Below are 10,803 nucleotides of genomic sequence, written 5' to 3'. Positions count from 1 at the left end.
TTTAATTCATTTTCAGAGCACTTATATAATATTCCATCACATCTGTGTAAATCCATCAAAACATTGGAACCTGATCATGAAACATCCATAAAACTCTATTCAACCATCCATATGGAAAGAAATAAATACCTAAGTTTATTGATAATTGAAATATTATTTAATTCAGATACAAGACATGAACTGGGGATACATGCAGTTAACGCTCTACAATATGATACAAATAATGCTTCTGAGGATACAAAATATAGAAATATTTAAGACTATATTTACATAACATTTACAATACTACAGCCATGACTTATATTACTTTTGAAAATCACTGTACATACATATAATTTAAAGATAACATTATTAAAATGTGGACTTTGGAAAAAAAGTATATTGCATTTAAAACAGGACTATACCAAACATTGCTATTCTCAAAAGCAAAGGTAAGTTATTTTAATATGTCATTGATAGAACAGGGTGCAAGCAATTAGAACAATGGAAACAATAACTAGTATATGGGTCCAGATGAACTGGCTCTCAAATAGACAATAAAAGATAGAGAGACAGATTCAAAGAGCGAAAAAAGAAATTTTTACCTTGAAGCTGGGGCAGATTAGATTTGCATTTAAAACCAAGTCCCCTCAGTCTTCGTTATCAGACTTCATAATCAGTATTGACAGATCAAGCCACACGACTGAGTTAGCAATCTTGCACTCCTTACACATACAGTTACACAAATTTAAGACATCTCTGAATAAACAAGATTAGAATACAATTGTTATGAAAGCCAGTTATCATGGTAACCCACCAATACCAATTCTTGACTCAAAGCAGTTCCCTCAGTGTACATCAAGCCTCATTCCTATTTTGTATCAAACCACCGGTACATTGCACGTCCTTATTGCACGTTTCTACAAGTGAACTTAAGTGTTCTTGAATATACAATGTTTAATGTAATATTCAAATTGTTCACACATGAAGTCATCTTGTGTCACAGTAAACAGAGAATATAATGTCCAGAAGACATGATCAAGTTTTGTTGATTATGATTTGATCATGCTTAAGTAAGATTACAATCTATTAAGTAAGTTATTTGAATAAAGTTACATACTCAGACATACCGACTGACAGACACACAACCTGCGTTATGAGATAATGCATTTCTTTGTGCCATCTTCTGTCACAGTAAACAGTGGAGATAAGTTCCAGAGGACATCATTAAGTTTTTCTTGTTTATAATTTGATCATGCTTCAATAAGGTTACAGTCTAGACACAAAGAGACACACCCCACACTCACACAGGTACAAACTCTCTCTTATGAGATGATGCAATTCTTACTCTTTCTGCGTCTACGCGTATGTAGCTGGGAGTGACCACTCATCATAGTGGGACTATAACGCTGCCTCAATTCTTCGTTGTCAAGATAACGCACTTGCACTGGACGTGGAATAGGTTCTCCCATAAAGTAGCCTTCATCATCGGATGCTTCTGATGAAGAGGAGCAGGTCGAGCAAAAGTGATCATCACCTTCTGCAAGCTCTCCGTACCTGCCCAGGTACTGTCCTAGTCTTGGACCTCCAGGGTCCTGCAAGGTCAAGTCAGATGTGGTTCGAGGGCAAGGCCTGAAAAACTGCTGCCTACATGCATAATTTCCCCCAAAAGGGTCACGTGACATCCTTGAGGGCAACCGCTGAAAGTCATCATGGAATCTCTGAACAGGGTCACTAGGATAGCCCTGGTTTTCAGCAGCCAAATGAAGGGCATTATCTGAACGTGAGCGGCGGGATCGATGGTGGCCTTTGTGTCTTTTATGACTTTTGCGATGGTGTTGTTGCCTTGGCCGTTGTTGTCGTGGAGAGTCTTGCGTATTAGCTCGTCGTGGTCGTGGTGTCACCGAATGAACGTTTCCCATGCTCCCTGCAAGTCCCATGCGACCTTTGGCTGGCTCATCAAAGCTGAGACCTCTAGAAGAATTCCAGTAGAGTTGGGGTGGGTACCTCAGTCTGACTGGCATTCCCAGATCTGCAAGAGGTCTAGGGACTGACGACAGGGATTCAGTGCTGCGGAACTGCATGGATGAGTTTAGGGTACCCATTGCACTTTTCTCAGACACATTTACACCGGAGTCCTTGCTTAAGTCAGGCATTGAGAAGCGAGAAAGGTGCTCCTGGCGCCTTGTAGTCCCATCCAAAGAGTTTCCTAAATGTGGACAAAATTAAATGTTGGAAATCTTTTTAAAGCTACATATATGTCATATAATGACCGTGACATCATAGAATTTTTAACACTCACAGTAAAAAGTAACTGAAATATATTTGATTAAGAATAGTTTGAGGATTGAAAAGGAATGAAAATACCTGTGGCATAAGAAAGGGCCAGTGAGTCTGCAGACCCCCGTGGAGTCTGCTCAAGGGGTGTCAGTTCACCAAAGCTTGGGCCAATGTGATGTCTACTCCTTAGAAGTGGAGGCCTCATCTCCCTCGGGAATCCTTGCACACTGACACTGCGCTTGTCCAGGAACCCAGCACCATGACTAGATACTTCATTGAAACTCATCTGTGTCTTTAGTTTGGGTGGATGGAACTCAGATTCCTGCCCATGGTGCATCCAGTTTTCATTAAAAGAGTGGCCTCTCAGGGCTGCCATAACAGGTGGTTTCTTGGGATTATTGCCTGGTTGCTCTTTGTGCCAGGACTCTGGAGGGCTCACCACTTTGGGCGGTTGGCTAGGAGAAGGAGGATATGGGCTCCGGATACTGCATTGGCTCCGTAGCTGATGGGGATTTGGGGAAGGGGAAGGATCTCTTTGATTGGACTCATAGGAGTATGGCTCATCCCTGCTCATCCAGACAGACTGCTTGCGGTTCAGGCTTGGTGAACGACTTGGGGTCCTACTTGGGGTTCTTGTTGGTGTGCGGTTTGGGGTACGACTTGGAGCCGGGCTGGACACACTTAGCAGGTCCATTTGCACCACCAAAGAGTCTGCCTCTGCTGAAAGCCGCTCACCTGTTGCAGATGCTGAGCCAGTTGATGGCTGCCTGACACTTTCTGCCTTGTTGTTTTTTGCTCCCTGCTTGCCAATTCGTGCACTGCGGCGTGACTGGCGTGAACGGGCACTCTGAAAAGCTGAATCAGAGGAGTCTGACAGATCAGGCTCATCTCCCTGACTGCAGAGGCGAGAGCAGTAGATGAGCCCTTGCTTTGGCAGAAATGGACGGCCCAGCAGAGACTGATGGCAGCGAGCACAGCAGAAACATTCTTCAGTGGCATGCCAGTGTTGACCCTCATATGCCATTTGTCCTTGGTCTATGCCTAGGGGGACAGATAAATATGAATTCCTGTCCCAAATCTTGTAATATGATGTAATATGATATCTCTTATGTGTAAAGGTGCATGTAATAGAAAATCATGTCTGAAAGAGAAATGTGCATGCAGTATTCAAAAATAATATAATGCTATTTCTGCCTTTATTTTTTTTTTACCAAAGATCATGTATGCTATTTATTTATTTATTTTTTTACCAAAGAACGTGTGTGCTATTTTTTTATACTGTTTCTAGTATTAATGCTAATGTTCGCTCTAAATAAAAATAGATTTTCTGAACCTTTTATGCTAATACCATGCCAATTCATGCTAACTCTTTATCACTGTCAAAAATTCTACTTTGACAATGTTATGGCCGTGTGTTCCAGACAGCTAATGGTTAAACTTCATCTTTTTAAACAATCAAATGTTCATATGAACCGTTTTCAATGATCCACCAGAAAACCCAATCAAAAGATAAAAAGACAAAAAACACAAGCATCTGTCTAACTGACAGTGACTTTATCTACATGATGTTCTGTACATGTTTTTGATCAGTTTGATTTATTTCTCTCACTGCTACAGATCTGTTTTTGCCTACTTTGAAAAAAAAAGGTGAGGTCAACAGAGATTACTGTGTAATATACCTATATGTTTTCCACATGCATCACAGTACTCAGCATAGAGTGACTCGAAACAGTTGCAGCAGTGAGGCCGTCCCTCACGCATGATATATCGCTGGCCACCTAGTGGAGCTTCACATTCATAACAGCAGAAATGTCTCATGTGCCAGTGCCTTCCTTCTGCCTCTGTGCACTCATCTGCAAAGATAATCTATAGACATGGTAGGAAACAATGTTAGAAAAGAAAAAGAGAAACCTGCAATAAAGATCAGTAACATTTAAATCCTCAACAAAGTAGTTTTGTGAAGAAAATCAGAAAAATCCCAAGTTGTTCCCTGATGCTAAGCTTTGATACCTAATAACACAGTCTTTGTGATTTTCTTTTGTTATTTAACCAAAGCTTTAGCACTTAGCATGAGTCTGACATTCCCTGCTGCAACAGTGATAGCCCAAAGTGTTTTTGGCTAAAACAGTAGTTCTGGGTTAGTGAATATTTGAAGAAGTACAGTAGGGCCTCATGGATTAAAAGTTTTTGTTTATCACTGAGCTTATGGTTTTGGGATTAAAAGGAGGTCAAGGTGGTAGAGTAATGGAGTGTGAAGTTCAATTAAGCTTGGGGTCTGTTGAGAGGATTAAATCTCAGACATGCATGACTTATTTGCTTGAAAGCTGTTGCTGTCAGACTGACCTCATCGCAAGCTGAACAGCGTGGTTTGAGTCGCTCAGCATGGTGGCGGCCACAGTAGATCTTTCCATCCTGATGGAAATAGATTAGATCCACCAGCAACTCAGCACACATGCAGCACACAAAGCAGTGCGGGTGCCAGCACAATCCATGACCCACACGTGAGGCAAATACGGCAATATCTCCTCCATTTATTTGGCCTCCACACTAAAACATAAAAAGGAGAAAAATTGTATACAAAAAAAAGAATAAATTCCAACAAGGAACAAGCAACATATTATTGGGTATTATTAAAATAGTAAAAATAAGTACAATTATTTTAAATAGCAGTCAGATCAGGGATAGGTCTGATCGGGATTTTTGATCTACTATACTGTCATACTTGTTCACAAACAGCTCCATTTATGGTGAGAGGGAGAGGGCGGACGGTGCCTCGGCCCAGGTTGTCTCTTTTTCTCTGGTTGCTAAAGATCATCAGTTCTCTCTTCTCTTCTTCATCCAGTGAATTACAATATCGCACCTAAAGACATCCAAGAACAACCCTATTTATCATCATCATCATCATCATCATCATCATCATCATCATCATCATTTTCATCAAATACCTTTTAGTATTATGTTGTCAACAAAGTTGCTGTAGCTCAACAGTTTCATTTTTTAACAAGCAACAACAGCACTTATATCCTTAGAGACCATGTAACATGTTAGTGCACTTTACAGAGCCTCCTGTACCTCCTCCCACTCAATTTAAAACTGCAAATAGGCAAACTCACACCCCTGTTACTTCCAAGCACCCCCAAATCCGTGAGGGAATCACTATATATACAAAATTTGTTTCAAAATAGAACTAGTTATTGTTCTATACACTATCAAATCCTAACATAAATATGTTGGTTTCTCCAGTGCTTTGACTCCACTGAGACTGTCTTCAACTAAATGTTCAACCAAACCTGAACAAAACATATGGGTTAGAAATCAGGGATGTAACATAACAAATGCTATCATTACTGTAATGGTTAGTTTTTCTCAATTATACTCTTTAGTACATAGTTTACAAATAGTATAATCTTACTGTATATATTTTAAGTGCTGTATCAGTAGTTTTCCGCACTATTTTTCCTCAATCAGCTGTTTCCTTATGTCCTACATGTCATACATTACACTTTATTTCAGGCAGTGCTGATTGGCTGAGGAGAACGATCAGCCCCATCACATCAAATTGTGCTAGAAAACATGCATCAGACCTCAAACACCTAAACCAAATTCTTTTAAACTATTAAAAAAAACATAACCAAAAAAACTATGGATTGCCGCAACACAATCCATTTATCCATCTTCAAGACTTTTGTAATTGTTTTTTGGAATTAAATATTTGTTCCAAATAATTGGAACAAATCCATTGATTTCAAAACTCCTATGTATAGTTGTATTTACTGTGTTTGCTGTAATTCGTTCAATTTAAAAAAAAATGTACTGTATCTATTCTTTGCATTTGTTCTGTGGGTTAAAGAGAGTATTGATTAAAAATCACTGCTAGAGGTATTTATCCTTAACATTAACCCACGGGATACACAGAGGGCTGGCAACAGTGCTGTTATAATAATGCCATTATAAAATCCCTGACTGACTGAAAGAGCTTTTTGTGATGAAGACGAAGAAGTTTCATGTCATGTCATGCCTAAACCAGTCAAAATATCAGCAATCAAGAGCTCTACCTCTAATTTGAAAGAACATATTGAGGTATAACACATGCATGCATAGCTCACCCTGTCAATCACTGTACCTGTCTAGCTAGCAATAGCATTAATGGTCTGTTGTGAGAAAAGTAGCTGTTAATTGCAATCAATATAAGTAAAGCTAGCTATATTAGTTGTAAGATAGTTAGATGATCATTTTGATTTGCATTTTTTTTCTTCAGAGAAAAACAGTACAATGAATACATCTGGACATCTGTGAAAGCCTTTAGTCCATTACTAAAGGACTATAGTTGGATATTCAAAAATATAGTTGGATATAGTTGGAATATAGTTGGATATTCAAAAATATAATACATACAATTTAACCAAGCTGTCCAGATATGTTCAGGCCAAATGTGAAGCTGAGAATCTAGAAATTAGTTGCAAAGCTCATGGAAAGCATGATTGCTGAGATTACTGTAGTCATCTATATAGTGTAGATACCACTCTTGATTGTTGGACAGCATAACCACAGAGTTACATTGGGGTGCTGAGGCAATGACTGTGGAGAGTGATAAAGATAGTGCAGTTGAGGTTCAGTACAGCTGTTCTATTTTAAACACTAAGAATGGGTTGATGAATCTACCCAAGCATCAGCATTGTGCATGCCACCTCCTTAATTTGGTGACTATTCTGGATGCATCCAATGCAAAGGACAGCATGTATTTATGTGGGGTATTTTATGGCAAACATTATACAATAAAACCAGATGGTCTGCCAACAACACTGAAATTGTGCAAGAATGCAAGCTGCAGTACAATCAACCAAACAACCCTAGATGTAATTGCGTGTACGGTGCTGTAGAGAGAATGAAATGGATCATAACATTCTTTTTTATTTTCATCTATAGGATAAATATTGCTGAAGTTGCTATTCTCTCTGAATACTGCTCTGCGATGAAGCTTGTAACCATTACTTTGAACATCCTTCAGCTAGAAACAAACACTCACATGAGATCCCACCTCCTGAATTCTTGATTCAAAGCTCAGAAAGATGTAAGTTTCAGTCAAGGTCTGGCTTGCCCTTATTTACACTCTGCAGCAGGGTCTACAAAAGCACTTTTAGGGAGCTTATTGAACCTCCAGAACTCCTTAGTGCAATTATTCTTCCCACTTTTAAATATCATTTACAGTCAAGGTCCACATCATTAAAGCAGTTAAAATCTGATAAAATAGATATTATGCCAAGTTCTGTTAAAAAGTTTTTTAAAGGTCAGCTGTCATGGGGCATTTCACTGTTCTACTACTACTGTGTGGGTTTGTGTGGAGTTAAGCTACCTCTTTAGTTTTTTGCCGACTGTACAGTCAGACTGTGAAACAACGTTAGAAAATTCAGGTCATATGAAGTGCTTGTAGTAAATGCTGCAACACTTATGAAACAGCTTTATCTAACTTCTAAAATAACCATCTCATAGTTGCTCTATATCATTATCCAATGGATACATGGCTTATGCCTCAGGGGAGATGGAACTGCTTCACTCATATTCCCTTTGGCAAAAAAGTTAAACGTCAGACCGAACACACTCTCGGATGTCTCTGCCGCATGCCAGCATCTTTTTTACTTGTCCTCACCAACACCTAATCAATCCCAGGCTGGACAGTACACCTTTTAAGAATCAGCTCATAATGAAAAAGAACAAAAAAATCAAAATGTAAGCTCATTATTTTTGAGCCTTATTTTCAAGTAGTGACAAATCTTTTTTTATGTCCATGTTAAGAACATAATCAGTTAATGCACAGTATATGTTAGTATATTCACTTTTGTGTAGAATCTCCAGTTTGTGCTGCATGCTCAATCTTTGAAGTTAAATTCTGAAGTTAAGGTACGACGTTCCTTACTCATAATAGGATGCAAGAATTCAATAAGCTGCAGGAAAACCTCTATTAATACCACAACACTGATTATTATAAATTTTCAAAGTTAGCAGTCAAAAAGAGAATTCCATTGTGTTTTGGTTCTGAGAAAAATACATAATAGGAAAGATGACACAAATGTAAATTACATTTTTAAATGTACAGTGAAATACTCACTACTGAGTACTTTTAAAAGAGCTATGCTTTACTCATGCTACACTTTTTGGGAAATAACAGTTAAAGCATGATTTTCTAAGTACTCCTTCCACCCCTACTAGAAAGCCATTAAAGGCTTGCTCAAATAAATTTTAAAATCTCTCATCGCTTGTATAATGGTTGCAAATCAGATTCCTGCACCATAATACAAATGCATCAGTACTTTGCGCACTGACCTCGTTGTCATGAGGTGGAAGCTGGTTTAGGAGCTGCTTAATGCGATGCTTCTCGCCGATGCTGTTCACGTAGGGGACCTTATCTTCAGGTAGGAAACTGTAATACTGGTGAACCTGTGCATGTAAACACACATAAACACATAAAGACAAACACACACACACACACAAACACATGCACGAAAAATTAATTGAGGCACTCATAAAAGTATTTTTTTTTTCAAATGAATTTAATGAATGTCTACCAGAAAAAAAGGCTCTACACATAGTATACCATAAACAATAGTAACATTACAATGCTTTCAGCTGCATCTTCATTCAACAACAACAAAAAAAAATCTTTTAGGGCATACAATCTTGCCTTTTTTTTATTCTTATTTAGCTTTATATACCAGGGTTGAAAATGTTAACAAAAAAATTAATATACAGCCTGGCAGCATTTTATCTCCTTAGATTCTTATTTCCATACATGCTAGTGGCGTCATAGATCATATAACTGTCTCAGCAGATGTTCTGGCATAATAAATAGCAAACATTACATATTCAGGTAAACAAACCAAAGCACATACCCACATCACACATCAACTTCCTCACCAAGTCGCTCCATATAATGCAAAAAGCTCACCAAAAAACAAAGAAATCAGAAACCCATTTAATTTTTCTATCCCTCCATCTTCTCTTTTTACAGCTGCTCTGTTTCCCGATGCCTATTTGTCATTAATGCAGAGACATGCAATCGAGTTGTCAGAGAAATCAAGTGTCCACACTTACAGAATAAACAATGTAATTCGAAGCTTGTTCTTTTTTTTTTTAAAGAAAAAATAATGCCTTAAATGTTGTTGATAAACAAATTCCTAAGCAGTGAAACTTAAGTACAAATTTTCCTGAAAAGGGACTAAAAAGGTTTGCTGAGTCTAATTAAAACTAAAGTCCTTTAGTAAGTGTGAATACAAAATGTCTTATAGCTTAAAAATACCATAAAATAAAGCCAGAGGAGGTCAATTGGCGTACATGGATTTGTGTAGGAATTCAAATCGCTGTTTGTGTTCTTAAAAGACCAGAGTGATTTCTATGGTTATAAGAGACAGAAAGGAAAAAAACAAAACAAAACCCTGTTATTGCTGCAGGAACTGATTGCAAATTAAAGCTGCTGCCCATGAAAAAAAGGATGAAACAAGATTCAAATGCTACACACACACATACACACACACACACACACACACACACACACGCATTCACTCAGACTCCACAGTAAGACCTTTCTCATTTGTTGAGAAAATGCTATTACATATGATAAAAAATGACAATAATGTTTGTGTAACCTGTATTCACGGTCAAGCACATTTGCTGAAATGATTAGCTCAAATAGATGCCACGATTGCACACCGAAATTGAGTATAAGCACATACATCTCTCATCACTTTGTTCGTCTGAGTTTTCTGTTATCAAATGCGCACTGGTATCCAAGAAATTTCTGTTTTGAGACCTGCAATGATATTGTGGCTGCCTTTAATAAGTGGCAGGATGATGATCCTCAATAGGACTCATTTCCTGCTTATGTGTGTGTGTGTGTGTATGTGTATGCCTGTGCGTGTTTGCAAACTCTATCAGGATATAGTCTTGAGCTTCGTTTCAACGTAAGCTCACAACTCTGCTCTTCACTTGTGGGTTGTCGGCAGAGAGCTGTATCTAGGCAACCAGAACTGGTTTATTTAGTGGTTGAGTGAGGTAATTGGTTTGGACAGACAAGGGTTAGCTTATGACTGTGACTCGGCTGATCAGTATCTGTAGCTTTATCTCTATCTACAGCTCTCTCTTTCTCTTACGCACACACACAAGTGCACACATATGTACAGTATGTATGTATGAATGCATGTATGTATGTGTATGTATGTATATGTAAGTATGGTATGTATATGTATATCGTTATAGATAAATATAAATTCTACCTCAGGAACATTACAGAGCACAATGCAAACAAACATTCACACACTCTTTCACACCTAAGGGTGCTTTAGCGTAGTCAATCTGCCTACCTGCATGTTTTTATGACAGTGGGAGGAAACCCACACAGACACAGTGAGAACATGCAAGAATCCACACATAAAGTATACTAAAGCTCAAGGTTCGAACCAGGGACTTTGGAGTTGCAAGGTGGCAACAGTTAATCTATCTTTTGGATTACATACGTGTTTATTCTTTCCTTAATTCATTTATTTTCAGCAA

The 10,803-nt window shown here is 38.3% G+C and overlaps 1 protein-coding gene across 2 annotated transcripts in view; it reads right to left on the bottom strand.

The window, feature by feature from the left end:
- Positions 1-186: 186 nt before the first annotated feature.
- prickle2a (prickle homolog 2a) overlaps positions 187-10,803 on the bottom strand; it is a 37,431-nt gene continuing 26,814 nt past the window's right edge. For both annotated transcript variants that reach the window (XM_060882345.1, XM_060882346.1), the window contains exons 3-8: positions 8,581-8,694; positions 4,982-5,119; positions 4,603-4,806; positions 3,939-4,125; positions 2,347-3,300; positions 187-2,188 (exon numbers count right to left, since the gene is read on the bottom strand). In XM_060882345.1, the coding sequence (XP_060738328.1) occupies positions 1,305-2,188; positions 2,347-3,300; positions 3,939-4,125; positions 4,603-4,806; positions 4,982-5,119; positions 8,581-8,694 (2,481 nt within the window). In that variant the 3' untranslated portion in view covers positions 187-1,304. The remainder of the gene's footprint in view (positions 2,189-2,346; positions 3,301-3,938; positions 4,126-4,602; positions 4,807-4,981; positions 5,120-8,580; positions 8,695-10,803) is intronic.

This window comes from Tachysurus vachellii, chromosome 11 (assembly GCF_030014155.1).
Source record: "Tachysurus vachellii isolate PV-2020 chromosome 11, HZAU_Pvac_v1, whole genome shotgun sequence".
Taxonomy (NCBI): domain Eukaryota; kingdom Metazoa; phylum Chordata; class Actinopteri; order Siluriformes; family Bagridae; genus Tachysurus; species Tachysurus vachellii.
The sequence above is the reverse complement of the archived record's forward strand: the minus strand, read 5'-3'. Positions and strand labels throughout refer to the sequence as shown.